General features: G+C 39.0%; 1 protein-coding gene across 1 annotated transcript in view; it reads left to right on the top strand.

The window, feature by feature from the left end:
- The window catches only part of LOC143812117 (transmembrane protein 132D-like), a 1,597,762-nt gene extending 1,577,985 nt beyond the window's left edge, over positions 1–19,777 (top strand). Inside the window, exons 7-9 of the mRNA XM_077293277.1 lie at positions 956–1,226; positions 1,938–2,129; positions 18,334–19,777. Coding sequence (XP_077149392.1) covers positions 956–1,226; positions 1,938–2,129; positions 18,334–19,509 — 1,639 coding nt within the window. The 3' untranslated portion in view covers positions 19,510–19,777. The remainder of the gene's footprint in view (positions 1–955; positions 1,227–1,937; positions 2,130–18,333) is intronic.
- Positions 19,778–22,548: the final 2,771 nt, after the last annotated feature.

The raw sequence follows: 22,548 nt of genomic DNA, 5'->3' as shown, positions 1-22,548 counted from the left end.
TCTGTCAGCTCTGTGAAGCGTGGTCTTCTCCTTGCTTCTGGATCCTAGGGATGCTCCTAGAAACTGTAAGTCCCTTTCTCAGTATCTTCGTGGCTTCATGAGCTAGCACAGAACAGCCACCTTTGCTGTACCCGGAAAAGTCTTGCAAATTTCACACGTACACTCCGTCCCAGGCTGTGGGACCTTCCTAGTAGCAAACAGCACAACGTTCTCTCTAGCAGCTTCAGCTCACACACTGTTTAGTCTTAACTCCTCCCCTAATTCTAGGGCAGTTCATCTTCACAGCCTATAGCAGGGGGAAGCAGGGCATTCCATCACACCAGACAAGGGGGTGCTGTCTCTTAAAGTGGCAGCATGTTACTGTCCATAACAGCACCACCCTCTTACACCTGCATCCCGTAGAATGTAAGTCCGCAAGGACAGGGTCCTCTCCCCTCTGTACCAGTCTGTCATCGTAAAATTGTAAATGATATCTATAACTCTGTACGTAACCCCTTTCTCATGTACAGCACCATGGAATTAATGGTGTTATATAAATAATAATAATAATAATCTATGCAAATTGCATACTTCTGGTCACATGACCACAAGCTGGAAGTAGACAGTAATCCTTACAGTGTGCACCATGTATACAGTAGAATTTGGCAAATTAGTGACTGCTGAAATTTACATGGAGACCTTGAAAACCACTTTAATTCTGGTGTCCATATTGTAAAGCATTAAAAAAACATATTATTGTGATTTTAACTTAATATTTTATGTGTTGCTCAATTATTGTTTCATTACGTACTATTTTTGCATTGAATTCAGCTCTTGCTCATGTCAGAATAGACATGAACTTTTAAATCTGTGATCATTTCATTTTGAAAAGAAAAATATTTAAATCAATCAAAAGTTTTCACAAATCCTTCTACCTGCTTAATAAGTAATGCTAGATTATTATATTCTTTTCCAGACCAGCTAGAGACAGTGATGATGACGATGATGATGACAAAAAGGGAAGGGGCTGTGCTCTCCAATATCAACATGCCATTTTGAGGGTTCTTACGCAGTTCATAGCTGAGTCCTCTGAAACTCCAGGACAACTCACGTATATGCTTGGATCTGACTGGCAAGTGGACATCACTGATTTAATAAGTGAATTTATCCAAATGGATGAATCCAAAGTTGTGAGTCTCAAGGGACAAGTTCTGATTGGACTAGAAGTTGGTATGACAACGTTACAGGTAATGGTAGAAAGTAATTCAATAATTGGTCATTGACTACAATCTTCTTGATAGTATCAGAAATGGTCATGCATGAATATTAAAAAAAAATCTTTGATTTAATTACCAATTTTTATAGCTCACTAACCACTATTATTTAAAATAAATCCTGTGGATGTGGTGTCAAAATATTGTGTTTGATTTTTTCTTGCTGTCTACAATGTTATGATTAAGAACTTCTATGTTTTAGTTCTAATCTTGAAATTGGATTTTGTGCTGAAAAACATGGAATCTCTCTGGTATATTATTTATGATTATTTCATGGCCTTCAGCTCAATATTGAGCCATGGCGACTTGATCGATGAACTATCTGTACGAAGATCTGTCTTGTGCAAGCCTAGACAGGTCCACTAGGGTCTTATCTACCGTATCTTGATAGTGTCAAGCCGTCAGGATGCTGGTCTTCCTCTTTGCCTTGTTCCTAATATTGTTCTGACCATGATGTCCTTCTGCAGTAAATGCTCTCTTCGTATAATGTGTTCAAAGTAGGAAAATCATAGCTCGGTGATCCCTGCTTCAAATGACATGTCTGGCTTGATTTGGTCCAAAATTGATTTATTTGTTCTTCTTGCCATCCAAGGTATTGATAACATTCCCTGGAATACAAATGTACTTTAAGGAGTAGACAGGTCTTGTTACATCTAATATGCTCACATTTATCTATTGTTTCAGATACTGTCCCCACTTTCTGATGCCATCCTGGCAGAGAAGACTGTGATGGTAGTGGATGAAAAGGTGACCATTGCAGACCTTGGAATCCAGGTGGTAACAGGCCTATCACTTTCTCTTCAGCTTAGTCCTGGAAGTAACAGGGCAATATATGCAACTACAATAGCACAAGAATACTTTAGTTCTCCAAAACAGGTATAATATTTGTGGTTTATGATGTTTTTACACTTATTTTTTTCTGTTGCCATGGAAATGTAAAATTGCATTTAAAAGCAGAATACAGACAAACATACAATACATTTAATAAAGGAAACAACCATGATTAGTCTAAAAATACATTTCACTTCAACCATGGGGCCTCATATCATTTCTATGACCTGATCATCCTCAAATATAGAAATAAAACTGTTTTAAATTGATTGGTAGTATTAAATCATAAAAGAAAGAACAAAAAGTAATAATTAACAACTAGTATTCCCTCCATAGGCTTCACCTCCTTACTGCTCTTTAGGCAGATCATTTCACGCAGTAGACAGGCTATGTGTAAATGAATAAATAAATAAATATATATATATATATATATGTGTGTGTGTGTATGTGTTGTACATCTGCACTTTAGGTAGATACTGTATATGTACATACAGTGGGGTAAAGAAGTATTTGATCCCTTGCTGATTTTGTAAGTTTTCCTGCTGTCAAAGACATGAACAGTCTATTATTTTAAAGGTAGGTTAATTTTAACATTGAGAGATAGAATATCAAAAATAAAATCCAGAAAATCACATTATATAAATTATATAAATGTATTTTCTCTTTGCAGTGAGAAATAAGTATTTGATCCCCTACCAACCATTAAGAGTTCTGGCTCCTACAGACCAGTTACATGCTCCAAATCAACTCGTTATCTGCATTAAAGACAGCTGTCTAACATAGTCACCTTTATAAAAGACTCCTGTCCACAGACTCAATTAATCAGTCAGACTTTAACCTCTACAACATGGACAAGATCAAAGAGTTTTATAAGGATGTTAGGGACAAGATCATAGACCTGCACAAAGCATGAATGGGCTACAAAATCATAAGTAAGACGCTGGGTGAGAAGGAGAAAGGAAATGGAAAAAATAAAAAATGACTGCCAATCGATATCGATCTGGGGCACCATGCAAAATCTCACCTCGTGGGGTATCCTTGATCATGTGGAAGGTGAGAAATCAGCCTAAAACTACATGGGGGAACTTGTTAATGATCTTAAGGCAGCTGGGACCACAGTCACCAAGAAAACCATGGGTAACACATTACGCTTAAAATCCTGCAGTGCCCACAAGGTCCCTCTCCTCAAGAAGGCACATATGCAGGCCCATCTGAAGTTTGCCAATGAACACCTGGATGATTCTGTGAGTGACTGGGAGAAGATGATGTGGTCAGATGAGACAAAAATTGAGGTATTTGGCATTAACCCAACTCTTCATGTTTGGAGGAAGAGAAATGCTGCCTATGACCCAAAGAACACTATCCCCACTGTCAAGCATGGAGGTGGTAACATTATGTTTTGGGGGTGTTTCTCTGCTAAGGGCACATGACTACTTCACTGCATCAGTGGGAGAATTGATGGAGCCATGTACCGTAAAATCGTGAGTGACAACCTCCTTCCCTCCGCCAGGACATTAAAAATGCGTTGTGTCTGAATCTTCCAGCAAGACAATGACCCAAAACATACAGCCAAGGCAACAAAGGAGTGGCTGAAAAAGAAGCATATTAAGGTCATGGAGTGGCCTAGCCAGTCTCCAGACCTTAATCCCATAGAAAATTTATGGAGGGAGTTGAAGCTCCGAGTTGCCAAGCGACAGCCTCAAAATCTTAATCATTTAGAGATGATCTAGAAAGAGTAGTGGACCAAAATTCCTCCTGACATGTGCGCAAACCTCATCATCAACTACAAAAAACGTCTGACTGCTGTGCTTGCCAACATGGGTTTTGCCGCCAAGTATTAAGTCTTGTCTGCCAGAGGAATCAAATACTTATTTCTCACTGCAAAATGCAAAATACATTTATATAATTTATACAATGTGATTATCTTAATTTTATTTCTGATATTCTGTCTCTCAATGTTAAAATTAATCTACCCTCAAAATTCTGTTCATGTCTTTGTCAGTGGGCATACTTACAAAATCAGCAAGGGATCAAATACTTATTTCCCCCACTGTATATATTTTATTCTGCTGATACAGCATTAACTTAACACACTGTGAACTGACCTCTAGTAGGTTATTGCATGATCTCATAGAATTAGTTGTGACATTATTTGTCTTCATCACTATATCAATATTTATTCACATAGGAGTTATATTTTGAGGCCCATCAATTGAATACATAGGGATTCCTTAAGATTGGCATAGTGCAAGCTCGCGCTACACCAGTCTTGACACAGCACCAAATCCATTGACCCCTTCCTGACGAGGCTATTTTCCATATTTTTCTTTTTCTTTTTTTCTTTCCTCTTTTTCCAAGAGCCATAACTTTTGTTTCTTTTTCCATCCACATACCCATATGAGGGCTTATTTTTTGTGGAACAAGTTGTACTTTTGAAAAACACCAATCATTTTATCAAGTGATGCACTGAAAAGCAGGAAAAAAACCCCAAGTGCATTCATATTGCAAAAAAAGTGCAATTCCATAATTATTTGGGTTTTTTCTTATTTACCATGTTCAAAAATTGACCAAGCAATATGATTCTACAGTTCAGTACAAGTATGCATAAACCAAAAATGTATAGGTTTTTTTTCTATTTTAATGGGGGGGGGGGGGGAGTTGGAAAGTCATATTTTTTGTATATGGGACTGTGTGGGGACTCATATTTTCTGCCTTGAGATGACATTTTTATCGACACCACTTTGAGGTAGATATGATGATTTGATCGCCTTTTACTGCAATGCTGCGACATCCATAAAAACATAATTATGGCATTTTGATGCCATTTACCAATTGGATTAATTTATTTTATATTTTGATAGATTCGACTTTTACAAATAGAACGATACCAAATTGGTGCACTTTTTAGGCTTTTTTTTGTTGTTTTATCTTTAGTGGAGCAAAAGGGGGTTGATTTGAACTTTTGTGTTTTTTTCATATTTTTAAAAACAGGTTTATTTCTCACTTTTCACTGCACTTGTTAGTCCCATTAAAGGAGATAAAGCTGCTTATTCGACCACTATACATAGCAGCGCATCAGCACCGCTATGTATAGTGAAAATCACAATCTCCTTTGAATGCCAGCTAAATAATGACTTTCACAGAAGTATCATAATAACATGCATGGGGTCTTCAGCAAACCCTCAGCTGTCATAGCAACCCACCAGCATCCCACGAACAAGTCACAGGCACACCAATGGGTGTATGGACTGACTCACCACCCTGCCTGCCCATGATAAAAACCGCTGTCAGAGATTGAGAGTGGCATTTAACAGGTTAACAGTCATAGGTCTAGCTCCGCTCCTCTAGCGGCTGGTGGATGCAGCTGATGGCTTAATTATTCAACCTTCATCTGCTAGGAAAGATGCTGGCTCGGATTGTAAGCATGTCTCAAAGACAAGGAGCAGGCATATGACATACCAGTACATCATATGTTGATAAGGGGTTAAAAGGTGGCGCCACTTAGTGAAATAAGTACCTTTAGTAAGTGACATGCACCTCCATGTGCTGTCCCAACTCCTATTCATCCAAAGTGGCATAAAAATATCAAACTTTGCAAAATTTCTGCCCAACTCCATGTTTTGCAAAAATGTTGCAACTTTTTAAAGCTTTTACACTACTTTTGCGATGCAAAAATTTTGATGAATCAGTCCCAAAGTCTATTGCATGTATATATTCATTAGTTGCTTCTCTATTATATTATGTAATTGCAACCTATTAATGATAAATAGAATTATAACACATATACAGAATATTTATAGTACTTTTGTGTGGCAATTCTACTATTATCCTATGTGGATTCCATAGCAATATTTGCACTTTCAGGGGTCATACTCATTTGTGAGAAAAAGGGACGAGTGTAATCCCATAAAAAAAATCGGATTGCACTCTGTTTGCACCCAAAACAAATATAAATGAATATCTATATATAGATATATCTATAAATCATGTTCCAAATTATTATGCAAATTGGATTTAAGTGTCATAAAGATTGTTTTGTTTTTCAAATAAATTCATGGATGGTATTGTGTCTCAGGGTTCAATGGATCACTGAAATCAATCTTAAACACATGCGATAATTAGTTTTCCAGGTGATTCTAATTAAAGGAAAACTGCTTAAAAATGATGTTCCACATTATTAAGCAGGCCACAGTTTACAAGTAACATGAGAAAGAAAAAGGATCTATCTTCTGCTGAAAAGCATCAAATAGTGCAATGCCTTGGTCAAGGGATGAAAACATTAGATATTTCCCAAAAACGTAAGCATGATCATCATACTGTTAAGAGATTTGTGGCTGAATCTGAGCACAGTCGTGTTCGTGCTGATAAAGGCATAATGAGGAAGGTTTCTGCCAGGCAAGTTCATCAGATTAAGAAAGCAGCTGCTAAAAAGCCATTACAAACCAGCAAAAAGATATTTGAAGCTGCTGGTGCCTCTGGAGTCCCGCGAAGCTCAAGGAGTAGGATCCTTCAAAGGCTTGCTTTGGTTCATAAACTTACTATTCGGCCACCCCTAAACAGTGTTCACAAGGAGAAGACTAATTTTCAAACAGTCTTGTTTACTAATGAGTGTCGAGCAACCCTGGATGGTCCAGATGGATGGAGTAGTGGATGGTTGGTGGATGGCCACCATGTCCCAACAAGGCTGTGACGTCAGTAAGGAGGTGGATGAGTCATGTTTTGCATCAGAATCCTGTGCAAACAGCTGGTAGGGCCCTTTAAGGTTGCTGAAGGTGTGAAAATGACTTCTGCAAAGTATAGAGAGTTTCTGACTGACAACTTTCTTCCATGGTATTAAAAGCAGAAACATGCCTTCAGGAGCAAAATCATCTTCATGCATGACAATGCACCATCTCATGCTGCAAGGAATACCTCTGAGTCATTGGCTGCAATGAGCATAAAAAGAGATAAACTCATGGTGTGGCCACAATCTTCCCCCGACCTCAATCCTATAGAGAACCTTCGGAGGATAATCAAGCAAAAGATCTATGCAGGTGGGAGGCAGTTCACATCAAAACAGCAGCTCTGGGAGGCAATTCTGACTTCATGCAAAGAAATACAAGCAGAAACTCTCCAAAAACTCACAAGTTCAATTAATGCAAGAATTGTGAAGGTGATATCAAAGAAGGGGTCCTATGTTAACATGTAACTTGGCCTGTTAGGATGTTTTGGAGTTAAATAGCTTTTTCTTCAGTGCATGTGACCTCCTAATGCTGCAAATTCCACAAATGAGCATTTTCAGTTCTTTAAAACATATTTAGAAATTCTACTGTGCCCATTAGGAAATGTGCTCCACAATTGTTAATGCCATCCAGTGCACATCTTGCCACATGTATGCAGTCCTTGATCAGCCGGTCGAGGGTGCATGCTGCTGTGCGAGATGTGAGCACGTTGTGCATTTGGAAACCCAGATACTGGATCTAAATGTGCAGCTGGCAACACTGAGATCCATAGACAATATGGAGAGGAGTCTTCTGCTCACAGAGCAGACGCTCAATGGGATAGATGAGGAGGGGGATGGTAGGATGGAGCTGCAGGACAATGAGGCAGTTAGCTGGGTGACAGTCAGAAAGCGGGGTAGAGGGAAGAGTGCCAGGGAGGCTAGTCCTGATCTGGCTCACCCCAATAAGTTTGCTAAGTTGGCAGATGAGGGGGGTGCCAGTACAGGAGTAGCACTGCTGCAGCCAGGCATTTCCTCTGAAAGCCGGAGGAGTGACTGCTCCAGTAAGGAGGGAAATAGGAGAGCAGGGCAGGCCAGACAGGTGCTGGTAGTGGGGGACTCAATTATTAGGGGAACAGATAGGGCAATCTGTCACAAAGACAGGGATCGTCGAACGGTGTGCTGCCTACCTGGCGCTCGAGTCCCACACATCGCTGATCGGGTGGACAGATTACTGGGAGGGGCTGGTGACGACCCAGCGGTCATGGTGCACATTGGCACAAATGACAAAGTTAGAGGTAGGTGGAAGGTCCTTAAAGATGATTTCAGGAAATTAGGCTGCAAGCTGAAAGCAAGGACCTCCAACATGGTATTTTCTGAAATACTGCCTGTACCACGTGCCACGCCAGAGAGGCAACGGGAGATTAGGGAGGTTAATAGGTGGCTCAAGAATTGGTGTAGGAAGGAGGGGTTTGGGTTCCTGCAGAACTGGGCCGACTTCTCAGTGGGCTACAGGCTCTACGCTAGGGATGGGCTGCACCTCAATGGGGAAGGTGCAGCTGTGCTGGGGGAGAAAATGGTTAGAAGGTTGGAGGAGTGTTTAAACTAGGGATTGGGGGGGAGGGTATTCATTTTATAGGAGGGGAAGATAGGGCAGATAGAGACCTGGGCACAAATAAGGAAGTTGGGGGTGGCGGAGGCATGGGGGGTGGGGTTAGAACAGTTAGTAATTTAAGAAAGAATAGAGGTACAGAGAGGAACATCAAGTGCATGTATACTAATGCCAGAAGCCTCGCCAACAAAATGGACGAATTAGAACTAATGTTGTTGGAACATAATTATGACATGGTGGGGATATCTGAAACATGGCTGGATGAGAGCCATGACTGGGCTGTTAACTTGCAGGGCTATAGCCTTTTCAGAAATGACCGTACAGATAAGCGAGGGGGTGGGGTGTGTCTGTTTGTAAAATCGACCTTAAAACCCATCCTGCGTGATAATATAGGTGAATCTAATGAAAATGTAGAGTCCCTGTGGGTGGAGATAAGGGGAGGGGGAAAAATAATAAATTACTGATAGGGGTTTGTTATAAATCTCCAAAAATAATGGAATCAATGGAGAATATCCTTGTAAAGCAAATAGATGAAGCTGCGACTCAAGGAGAAGTCATTATTATGGGGGACTTCAACTACCCTGAAATAGATTGGGGAACAGAAACCTGCAGTTCCAGTAAAGGTAATCGGTTTTTGACAACTATGAGAGACAATTACCTTTCACAACTGGTTCAGGACCCAACAAGAAGGGGGGCACTGCTAGACCTAATATTAACCAACAGGTCAGACCGCATATCAAATATAAGGGTTGGGGGTCACTTGGGGAATAGTGATCACAAAATAATAAGTTTTCATGTCTCCTTTAATAAGATGTGTAGTAGAGGGGTGACAAGGACACTAAACTTCCGGAGGGCAAATTTCCAACGGATGAGAGAGGATCTTGGTGCAATTAACTGGGACGATATCCTGAGACATAAAAGTACACAAAGAAAATGGGAGACATTTATTAGCATCCTGGATAGGACCTGTGCACAGTATATACCGTATGGGAATAAACATACTAGAAATAGGAGGAAACCAATATGGCTAAATAAAGCTGTAAGGGGCGCAATAAGTGACAAAAAGAAAGCATTTAGAGAATTAAAGGAAGTAGGTAGTGAGGAGGCATTAAATAAATACAAAAAATTAAATAAATTATGTAAAAAGCAAATCAAGGCAGCAAAGATTGAGACAGAGAGACTCATTGCTAGGGAGAGCAAAAATAACCCCAAAATATTCTTTAACTACATAAATAGTAAGAAACTAAAAAATGATAGTGTTGGCCCCCTTAAAAATAGTCTGGGTGAAATGGTGGATGAGGATGAGGAAAAAGCCAATATGCTAAATGACTTTTTTCATCAGTATTTACAAAAGAAAATCCCATGGCAGCCAATATGACTAGTGATAATAATTCCCAATTTAATGTTACCTGCTTAACCCAGCAGGGAGTACGGCGGCGTCTAAAAATCACAAAAATTGACAAATCTCCGGGCCCGGATGGGATACACCCCCGAGTACTGCAGGAATTAAGTACAGTCATTGATAGACCATTATTTTTAATCTTTAAAGAGTCCATAATAACAGGGTCTGTACCACAGGACTGGCGTATAGCAAATGTGGTGCCAATATTCAAAAAGGGGACAAAAACTGAACTCGGAAATTATAGGCCAGTAAGTTTAACCTCGACTGTGGGTAAAATCCTGGAGGGCATTCTAAGGGATGCTATACTGGAGTATCTGAAGAGGAATAACCTCATGACCCAGTATCAGCACGGGTTTACTAGGGACCGATCATGTCAGACTAATTTGATCAGCTTCTATGAAGAGGTAAGTTCCGGTCTGGACCAAGGGAACCCAGTAGATGTAGTGTATATGGACTTTTCAAAAGCTTTTGATACGGTGCCACACAAAAGGTTGATACATAACATGAGAATAATGGGGATAGGGGAAAATATGTGCAAGTGGGTTGAGAGTTGGCTCAGGGATAGGAAACAAAGGGTGGTTATTAATGGAGCACACTCGGACTGGGTCACGGTTAGTAGTGGGGTACCACAGGGGTCAGTATTGGGCCCTCTTCTTTTTAACATATTTATTAATGACCTTGTAGGGGGCATTCAGAGTAGAATTTCAATATTTGTAGATGACACTAAACTCTGCAGGGTAATCAATACAGGGGAGGACAATTTTATATTACAGGCTGATTTATGTAAACTAGAAGCTTGGGCTGATAAATGGTAAATGAGCTTTAATGGGGATAAATGTAAGGTCATGCACTTGGGTAGAAGTAATAAGATGTATAACTATGTGCTTAATTCTAAAACTCTGGGCAAAACCGTCAATGAAAAAGACCTGGGTGTATGGGTGGATGACAAACTCATATTCAGTGGCCAGTGTCAGGCAGCTGCTACAAAGGCAAATAAAATAATGGGATGCATTAAAAGAGGCATAGATGCTCATGAGGAGAACATAATTTTACCTCTATACAAGTCACTAATGCGACCACACTTAGAATACTGTGCACAGTTCTGGTCTCCGGTGTATAAGAAAGACATAGCTGAACTGGAGCGGGTGCAGAGAAGAGCAACCAAGGTTATTAGAGGACTGGGGGGTCTGCCATACCAAGATAGATTATTATACTTGGGGCTATTTAGTTTGGAAAAAAGAAGACTAAGGGGTGATCTTATGTTAATGTATAAATATATGAGGGGACAGTACAAAGACCTTTCTGCTGATCTTTTTAATCATAGACCGGTGACAGGGACAAGGGGGCATCCTCTACGTCTGGAGGAAAAAAGGTTTAAGCATAATAACAGATGCGGATTCTTTACTGTAAGAGCAGTGAGACTATGGAACTCTCTGCCATATGATGTTGTAATGAGTGACTCATTGCTTCAATTTAAGAGGGGACTGGATACCTTTCTGGAAAAGTATAATATTACAGGATATATATATTAGATTCCTTGATAGGGCGTTGATCCAGTTAACTAGTCTGATTGCCGTATGTGGGGTCGGGAAGGAATTTTTTTCCCCATGATGGAGCTTACTCTTACCGTATGGGTTTTTTTTTGCCTTCCCCTGGATCAACATGTTAGGGCATATTAGGTTAGGCTATGGGTTGAACTAGATGGACTTAAAGTCTTCCTTCAACCTTAATAACTATGTAACTATGTAACTATGTAACTAATAATTTGGAACAGTGCATTTTGAGTTTTTATTCATTTTGGAGATTATACTGTTATCATTGGGAGGTTTCTTCAATAATTTCATGTATACTCTAACGGGTGATGACTTTTATTAAACTGACTGTCATTTGCACCGACCATTTAGAAAAATCCGATAAAAATATAATTTGCATAATAATTTGGAACATGGTGTAGATAGATAGATAATCTATAGATAAATAGATATAGATAATATCTATCTTTCTATTTACCTATAGATAGATATATCTATAGATATCTAGATACATAGATATATCTATCTATAGGTATATCTATAGATAGATAGATAGATATATCGATAGATAGATAATACCAAGCCCGATGTTTAGTAATGAACATAATAAAATGGTACATAAAGAGTTAAATAAAGACACACACATACACACACACAAAAATCTGCATTAGGCCGGGGTCACACTTGCGATAAACTCGCATGAGTCTCCCACCTCAGTACACGACACTGCTGCCGGCACTTGGATCGGAGCATTCAGCTGCATAGAAGTACATGCATACTGCACAGACATACATGCAGCTGTATACTCCGGTCCCAAGTGCGGCGGGTACTGAGGTGCGAGACTTGTGGGAGTTTCTTGCAAGTGTTACCCCATTCTTGCTTAAACACAATATGTTTAATTTTAAAAAGGGAAAAAATGGGGTTGGCTCCCATGCAATTTTTAAAACTAGAGAGGGAAAGCCAGTGACTGGGGGCCGATGTCTATAGCCTGGGAAGGGGGGTAATACCCATGGAGCTTCCCAGGCTATTAATATCAACTCACAGCTGTATACTTAGCCTTTACTGGCTATTAAAATAGGGGAGACCCCCCAAAAATGACGTTGAGTCCCCCTATAATTAATAACTAGAAAAGGCTATGCAGACAGCTGCGGACTGATATTAATAGCCTAGGAAGGGGCCATGGATATTTCCCCCCTGGCTACAAATACCAGCTCTCAGCTGCCCCAGAAATGGTGCATCTCTAAGATGCCCTTATTCCAGCACTTAGCCTCTCTCTTCCCACTTGCCTTGTAGTGGTGGCAAGTGGGGTAATAGTTGTGGGGTTGATGTCACCTTTGTATTGTAAGGTGACATCAAGCCTGACTTAGTAATGGAGAGGCATCAATAAGACACCTATCCATTACTAATCCCATAGTTGTTATAGGTTAAATAGGACACAGCTAGATTAAAGTCTTTTAATTAAATAAAACACTAAACACAGTCTGTCTTCTTTATTATACATATAATCCATGCAACACCATCGACCTCCAGTAATAAAAATAAAATAAAAAACCCACACAAATACTCCCTGTTCCAATGTAATCCATTTAATAATGAGTGTCCCATGACAATCTCCTGTGTAGAGCTGTCACATCGGGAGATGTGACCGCTCTGCAAGGGCCTCCGATGATACACTGACAGGAGATAATACTCCCGCAGTGTAGGTCACCGGAGTTCGTGCTCTCACTTTACGGCACTACCGCTGTGTGAGAATTTTCTACGCAGCAGTGCCCCAAGTGACAGTATGAATTCAGGTGACCTCTAGGCATTGGAGTGATCCAGTGCGGGAGGATCATCTCTGGTTACTGTATCACTGGAGCGCTGTAGAATGGTCACATCTCCCGATGTGACAGCTCTACATGGGAGATCGTCATGCGACACTCATTATTAAATGGATTACATTGGAACAGGGAGTATACTGTTGGTTTATTTTTATTTATTTTTTTGCAGGTGATCGAGGGCGTCGGGGATTAGCTGTTTGGTGAGTATGTACTGTATGTGTACAGCTCTGGCAAAAATCAAGAGACCACTGCAAAATGTTCAGTTTGCCTGATTTTTCTCTTTGCAGGTATATTTTTGAGTAAAGTGTAAATTGTTCTTTTAGTCTATAAACTTCTGACAACGTCTTTGAATTTCCAAGCAATACATTTTGCGTTTTTTCTGACAAAGAAGAATAGTCAAAATAAAAAAAACAGTGCTTTCAGACCTCAAATAATGCAAAGAAAACAAGTTCAAAATCATTTAGAAACAACAATACTAATGTTTTAACTCAGGAACAGTTCAGTAATCAATATTTTGTGGAATAACCATGATTTTTAATCACAGCTTTCATGCATCTTGGCATGCTTTCCACCAGTCTTTCACACTGCTTCTGGCACAAACATTTAAGCAGTTCTCTTTGCTGGATAGCTTGTGACTATCCAACATCCTCTTGTTTACTTTCCAGAGGTTTTCAATGGGGTTCAGGTCTGAAGATTGGGCTGTCCATGACAGGGTTTTGATGTGGTGGTCTCTTAATTTTTGCCAGAGCTGTATATGTATGTACTGTATGTGTATACATGTTTGTTTTTTTTTACTATTCAACACAGTAGCTGGATGATGGGACTACTACTGTCCCATCATCGGCTAATGCTGTCACTCTTCTATGTGACAGCAGACTAATAGGCCCACCAGACGATGCCTGCCCACACACAGACACACACACACACAGCCACACACACACTCACAGACCTCCGCAGACACACACAGATACACACAGACACTCGCAGACCGATATGCACATCTTCTCCGCTCCCACATAGTCTCTGCCCACACACTCTTCCTCCTCCCTATCTGCAGTGTTTTTCGCATGCAACTCTGCAATAAAACCGCAAATCTTTTTATACCTGCAGTTTTGCTGCGGATTTGACTGACTCAATGGAAGTCAAAGGGTGCAGAAATGCTGCAGATCCGTGAAAAGAATAGACATGCTGTGGAAAATAAAATGCTGCGAATCCACGTGGATTTTTCCACAGCATGTGCACATCAATTCTGGATTTCCCATTGACTAACATTGGTTGTACACTACACTGCGCATTTGATGCAATTCTGTGCGTCCAAAAACGCTGCGGATCCGCATCAAAATCCACAATGTGTGCATTTAGCCTAAAGGTTTTCACATTTAAAACATTACCGGTCATCCAACAGTGGTCGATACATACTAATTGAAAAATTATTACTAGGAATGCACATCAAGTGGATAAATAAAGCAGTTTTATATCAGATAGTACATTTCAGGACTAAGAAAATTATTAAAGAATGCAATTTATTTGAAATTCCAATTTAATGGGAATCTGTCATCAGGTTTTTGCTACCGCATCTGAGAGCAGCATGATGTAGACAAAGAGAGGGTGAATCCAACAATGTGTCTGTTTAGGCATCAGGATTTTCCCGCTGCAAGGGATAGATCCCAAGCATTATCTGCTTCTGTGGTCTCCCATTCAAGTTCAGCCGCTGCAATTGCTGCTCAGCACAGACCTCAGTCCCAGCGTCTTACTCATGCTTGTGGTATACTTTTGGATACTGCAGGCTCTCCAGTCAAGTCTATGGTAACCAGTGATATGCAGGTGCTGTCTTTTGCTTTGGAGTCTAAGTCCAAAAATCACCTTACTGAGCATGTCCGTGATGTGGTGGCTTCTCATTGGTGGTCAGATGCTAGCTGCTCCTATGATGTGATAGCCCCGGATTGCCAGCAGGCGATGTCATTTATGTGTGTGTGTTTGTGGCTACTCTACCGCTCTGTCTGCACGTTTGTGTGTGTGTCTCAGAGACTGTACATGTTGGCAGGCAGGTTGCACAAATATGCAGATTCGTACCCTTGGCTCTACACTTGAGTTTCTAGTCTGCTACATGCTTATGGTGCTGGTCAGTCACAGGTTCTGTAGTTTCAGGACTGGGGTAACTAGCTGCATGGCTTAGCATCTGTTTCGTTCTTGTGTGCAGTTAGCACAGTTCAGTTACAAAGCAAGCTCAACCCTTATTCTATACTTCTCGGTGAAAGTGACAGGGTATTGTACCTAGCGTCAAAGAGCTCTCTCTCTTAGCTCATCATCTGCTTCATTTGTGTGTGCGGTTAGCACCGTTTAGTTGCAGAGCTAGCCTACTCTACGTGCTATTAGCCCTGTGATGCTATCAGGGTATAGCACTTCTCATACTCGTGCCATACCTCTCCGTGAAGCAACTGAGCTTTGTACTCGGTACTCAGTGTTCTATTCACACTGAGTGGCACTAACTCAGTGTGTTCAAGGTCACGCTTGCTGTTGTGTTCCATCATTGTTCACTAGCAGCAGGGTTCATCTCTGCACGGTGGACCCCAGGTTGCGATTGCACTTAATTTTATATTTTATTTGGTGCAACTCACCAACCCTAACAGTGTCACTTAGATTACTGGGTGCAGGAGTTCTCACATAGAGTTTTTAGATTTAGCAATGAAGCAGAGCTGATGAAGCTGCCCCCATCTCACCACCCTCTGTGTATGCAATGTCCATAGACAGTGAGGTGCCTATCACAGGAGGGGGCATGTCAGCCCAAGGCTTAGGGTACCGTCTCACAGTGGCACTTTGGTCACTACGACGGCACGATCCGTGACGCTCCAGCGTCGCTCCAATATCGCTCCAGCGTCGTAGACAGCGGTCACACTTCACAATGCACGACGCTGGAGTGATAATTTCATGACGTATTTGCGATGTAGAAGCTGTTGGTTACTGTGCGCACATCGTATACAACCTTTGTTACACTATGCGATCATGCCGCCACAGCGGGACACTAGACGACGAAAGAAAGTTTCAAACGATCTGCTACGACGTACGATTCTCAGCGGGGTCCCTGATCGCAGTAGCGTGTCAGACACAGTGATATCGTATGGATATCACTGGAACGTCACGGATCGTGCCGTCGTAGCGACCAAAGTGCCACTGTGAGACAGTACCCTTATGTGACCAGCTAGTCACAGCAATGATAAGCTGGTGCTAAAACAAACAAAGCCTCAAAGATTGATAACAGAGGCCTCACTGAAATCTGTGTTTCAACCCCTACCTCATGCTGTCTTCAGATTACACAGAAAAAACCTGCTGACAGATCCTTGCAGCCATGCACATTTTATTCCATATTGGCAGTTACAGTTATTCTACCCTTCTACCCGACCATACATGTTTGATGAAACGAGACAGCAAACTATTTTTTCTGTGAATATTTATTAATAAAATATCTTACATAACAGATCTTTTTGAGAAATATCATTCTGCCAACTTATAGCTGAAGCCAAACACAACCAAATTATTTGAAATGACAACAATCTGTGATTGATTGATTGATTGATTGATTGAATGGAATGATCATGCTTAAACCGTAATCGTCGTTTTAATTTTTGTTAAAAAAAAATCATTAGTAGACGTGAAATTAAGCAACTTTGTAATATATCTTATTAGAGAAATCTGGTTCTTTCTCTGCCAGAATTGGACATTCATTATCAAAAGTCTCAATTCTGTGGTAAAATCCGTATTCAGCAAAGACAGACTTTCCCATTCTGAGATAGGAGATGGCGGTAGCTACTCATAAGATTCTATCTAGATAGAAGGGAGAGGAGGGAAGAGCTCTGCTTCTAGCTCCTCCGCCTTTCTGTCTACGTAGATTTCCTATCTCAGTAATGGGAAAGTCGGTCTTCACTGAATACAGATTTTACCTCAAAATTGAGAATTTTGATAATGACTGATCAATTTTAAAGGCAGACAAAGAAGCATATTTCTCTGATAAGATATGTTACCAAGTTGTTTATTTTCATGTGTACTAATAATTTACGAAATAAAATTTACTTTCCAACTGATGGTTACTCTTTAAGTTTTTACCTGATGACTGATCGACTTAAGTCTAATGTTTATGGGCACCTACTGTATATGTATGCCTAATACATGCCACATGCAAAAGTAAAAATTGGTACATGCTAAAGAGCATGGACATTAAATTACCATTTCCAAAATATGTATGTGCGGTCCATGTCTTTTTTTCAACAAATGTACATACTTGCAAACTATTTTGCAAGCATGTTCTTATGGCTGACTGATAACTTAAAACAATGGCTTAACCAAGTCTGAGCACTGAAGTGCTTTATGACAACCTAGCTAAGCACTGTTAGCAGGTGTTAATTTTACAATAATAATAAGCCGATCTTAGCAACAGTTACGACATCGTCATTGGTTGTTAAATGTCTGAATGACTGTGCATAATGAAAATGAACTTAATGACTTAATTATGGAAAGTCTAAAAAATATTTCTTAAAAAATTTGCTGTACAAGAAAACCAGACTAGAGTAAAAAAGGAAGGTTTTATGTTTCATAAAATGTAAAGGGTTTTCATTTGTTATTTGATGTACCTAAACATGAATCATTGATCAAGTATTTTGTGAAGCAATAAAGAGAATGAAGTTCCATATCTCGCCGGAATTAGCCATTCTTGATCAAACTTTCCAAAATGGAATGTGAAATAGTTTACAGAACAGAAAAAGAACAGTTGTAATTGCTATTTTCTGAAGGTTACATACAGCGCTTCATCATTCCCTACAAGTAATCATGCTAAACTTTAAATTAATATACATTTTTGAAATGTGCAATTCTTTTTCATTTAAATACACAACTGCGATAATTTTAGTCAGCATATAATAATGTCTTCTGACAGTCACTTTATTATTCCGCTGTTAAAGTCAAATCCATATCGCCCCAGGGACTCATTGTCTTTTTAGAACCAGTGAGGAAAAAACACATTTTATTGCCAAGAAATTTAAACTAGTGTTTTTATGTCTTAGAAATGAATTTGTGCCCTTCACCTCCTCGTAGTTTACAATTTATTACAGTATAAAATATTCTTCATGAAAATATTCTCTTCCTTTTCTTGGCTGTTGTTTTCTGAATTTTCTCTTTTCCTTTTGTATACAGGAAGTAGAAATCAGTTGTTGGATTCAGTTTAGTGATGGTACAGTGACTCCTCTGGAAATCTACGACTCTAAAGACTTTTCACTGAGTGTATCATCCTTGGATGAGAAGGTTTTCTCTGTATCTCAAGATTCTAAATCCAAATGGCCAGTATTTTCTGCTATTGCAGAAGGACAGGGTGCTCTAGTCAAGGTAGAGCTCATGATAAATGAGGTATGTCAGAAGTCTAAACGCAAGAGTGTTCTCGCTGTTGGTTTTGGTCATGTAAGAATTAGGTTTGGTGACAACAATGGAAGTAACACGAGAAATGTGAACTACCGAGATCATTTTGAAAACCATCCTATTGGTAGAAAACAAAGGATTCCTATGGAACGAGCAAGACCTGATGTTACTTACTTTGGTACACCATCTATGGAACGAGATATCCAGAACATGAACAGAGCTACAACTGACCGAGCCCCGTTAAATAAGAATAGAGAGCGAGAAAGTCTGTTAGATGATGACAGTCATCTTCCAAATATCCCCATGGATTTTACTAGTTTTCCTGCACAAGTTGATCTACCAGGTAGTAATGGCGAGATGGAAGAAAATGATCTTGCTCAAAATACAAGAGGATTAAGTGACTTGGAAATTGGAATGTATGCATTATTAGGGGTCTTCTGCCTGGCTATTCTTGTTTTTCTCATAAATTGCGTGACATTTGCACTCAAGTACAGACACAAACAAGTCCCAGTGGATGAACAAGAGGCCATGACACATTCACATGACTGGGTTGGACTTACAACTCGAACAGAAATATTAGAAAGTAACATAAACTTCCCTTTGCAGCAAGAAGAATGCATTACAGCTGTAGAAAGGGGAGTAAATATTGCAGAAAGTAAATATCTTATCACTTCAAACCCTTCTAAAACTGTAAATGGACAGCCATACAGATCTGCAGAAACTTCCTTCAATGAAGGGAAAGAGCAGAAGAGTGAATCTGCAACCTCTCCTACCTCCAAAAGAAAACGTGTAAAATTTACTACTTTTACCACCATCCCTTCTGAGGATGGTTGTCCTAATATTAATTCAATTTTAGTGAACAATGATGACGATATAAAGTGGGTTTGCCAAGACATAGACATGGGAGAATGCAAAGAACTCAGAAACTATATGGAAAGGTTACATGAAAATGTGTGAAAAACATCTTTTGCTTCAAGATGTTTAGCTGTTCTCAGACAGACGAAAGTCCCGGTAGGGGCTAGTTCTATGTCCAATATATTTCTTCAAGTGAATATCAACTACTTTAAAATTATAAAGTAATCAATAAATGCACAAACAAACTTTTTACACAGACTTTTACAGGGTGGAACACAGCCAATGTAACGCAAAGTCTGGATAAAATGCAACGTTGTGTATTGTATGTAATGTGTCATGCAAAGTGAAAATCCAACATAATATCATTTACAACAAAGGGAAAATTGTATTTCAATATGAATCAGAGAACCAAATTAAATCACCATAGGAGAGATTTTTCACAAGTGTAAAAAATTGAGGGAACTTGGAATTGCAATGAATGAGAATAATCGCTCATTTTTCAGAGGTCAAAAGAAAAATGAAAACGGTCACCTGAATGGTTGACATGCAAAACTTCTCTCTTTTTTAGGCATTAATGTTGCTAAATCTCCCACAATGTTTTATGCAGACATGGAATGATGTGGAATTACCTGTATTTGCTATTTGTTGCTGTATTATTTGGTAGTCTACAATTTAACAAAAGATTATATTGTAACTTGAAAAAAATATTTAAGGATTTATTAGCAAAAATGTTATTGTTCAATTAAAAAAAGTTAAATTAATGAAAACCCTTATCAGACATGACAACTCTTATATAATCCACATATACAGTATATCCCTACATTGACTGTCCGTAATCTTTATAAAACCGCCATTAACAGATGACTCAAATATTTGCAAAGATCTCAAAAATCCTTACAATAAAAAAATGTATTTTCTATAAATAAAAGCTATCATATGAATATTTGCCTGTGCATAAACAAGTATTAGGAACACTTCCTCACTTTTATTAGCCAACTTTATAAAATAAAGGAAGGACTCAAATGTCCCTGTCTCCCTGCACCATGTTATACATTTTCGTGGGACGTATAATGATGACTTCTACATTTGGGACCTGAACTTTTGCACTAGGAACTGAACTTTTGGTTCAGGCACAGAAACTAAACTCTTTCGCATTAGATGTGCATGTTCTACTGAGAATAACAGCATAGCCTTAAAGTACCAAGACTTAGCACTGCCTTTGTTGGGTTGGCTGTGGTTGTGAAATGTCACTGAGCTGAACTAAATAATGAGTTCCTTCCTCTCATAAATAACAAAATCTTACTGCACAGCACTGTCTTCTCTTAATTCTTGTTCCAATAGTTTTTATAAAATGTTATTTCAATATAATTTAAGGGTAAATGAGGGGAAAGGAGAAGGGACTTGAATAGATTGAAGACAACAGTGTGTGAAAAGGGGGAAATTACCTAATTCTGAAAACCTGCACCTTTTTAAATATTTTATGTATTATGCAGCCCATGCTATTTGTTGAACTTTTTTCTTACAAATACAGAAAAATACTGTTTTGGTCGAAAAGTACAATTTATTATTTCTTTTTCTGTAATACGTGAATTGAAAATTGTTTTACTATGGGGCATAATAATTAGGATGAGACTGAAAAAATGAAGCACATTATCGTAAAAGCTTTAACCAGTCAGAAAAAAAGTTGACATAACAGCTAGTAATGTCAAATTTTCACAATATCATTGAAAATATAGCAGCAACTGCATTGAGAAATGTTCCCTGTTGTAATAATGATACCAATGACCCAAGAAATTTTAATAAGGCTAGTACATAATTTTGAAATGGGTAAATTGAGTTGAGGTTAAGTAGAAACTACATTATTACAATACACAATACAATCATCTTTTAAAATAATTCACTAAATACTTTGTGAAGGTCAGCACAATGTCACCTATTCTGTTAGACCTCATTCATGCTTCATGTGTTGGCTCTGAATTCTGTTCTTTTGGAATAAGAGCTGAATATGGAGTCAGTTATATTCTGTGAATGATTTCACAGATTTCCTGATATTTTCATTGCTCTTTTCCCCTATACACTGCTTATTTTGCATACTCAGAATGTTTTATGTGAAGTACCATATTCCTAAGAAAAGCACTTTCTTGGTATTTGTATTAGGGATTATGGTATCATTTTCGCATTGTATGGACTGCAAAATTGTATTATGACCTGGAATTTACAAGAAAGTTTGAATGAGGCCCTGGGATTACATATTTTAACCCCTTAAGCCCCGAGGGTGGTTTGCACGTTAATGCCTGGGCCAATTTTTACAATTCTGACCATTGTCCCTTTATGAGGTTATAACTCTGGAACGCTTCAACGGATCTTGGCGATTATGACATTGTTTTCTCGAGACATATTGTACTTCATGATAGTGGTAAAATTTATTCTATATAACTTGCGTTTATTTGTGAAAAAGATGGAAATTTGGCGAATATTTTGAAACTTTCACAATTTTCCAACTTTGAATTTTTATGCCCGTAAATCAGAGATATGTCAAAATATCTCTATTTTATGTCAAAATACTTAATAAGTAACATTTCCCACATTGTCTACTTTACACATTGTGCACAATTTTGGAAGCAACATTTTTTTTTGTTAGGGAGTTATAAGGGTTAAAAGTTGAGCAGCGATTTCTCATTTTTACAACTCCATTTTTTTTTAGGGACCACATCTCATTTGAAGTCATTTTGAGGGGTCTATATGATAGAAAATACCCAAGTGTGACACCATTCTAAAAACTGCACCCCTCAAGGTGCTCAAAACCATATTCTAGAAGTTTATTAACCCTTCAGGTGTTTCACAGAAATTTTTGGAATGTTTAAATAAAAATGAACATTTAACTTTTTTTCACACAAAATTTATTTCACCTCCAATTTGTTTTATTTTACCAAGGGTAACAAGAGAAAATGGACGCCAAACGTTGTTGAACAATTTGTCCTGAGTACGCTGATACCCCACTTCTGGGGGTAAACCACTGTTTGGGCGCATGGCAAAGCTCGTAAGGAAAGGAGTGCCATTTTACTTTTAAATGCAAAATTGACTGGAATTGAGATGGGATGCCATGTTGCGTTTGGAGAGCCCCTGATGTGCGTAAACATT

Source organism: Ranitomeya variabilis, chromosome 1 (genome assembly GCF_051348905.1).
Source record: "Ranitomeya variabilis isolate aRanVar5 chromosome 1, aRanVar5.hap1, whole genome shotgun sequence".
NCBI classification, from domain to species: Eukaryota; Metazoa; Chordata; class Amphibia; order Anura; family Dendrobatidae; genus Ranitomeya; species Ranitomeya variabilis.
Note: the sequence above shows the minus strand (reverse complement) of the source record. Positions and strands in the feature narration are given on the sequence as shown.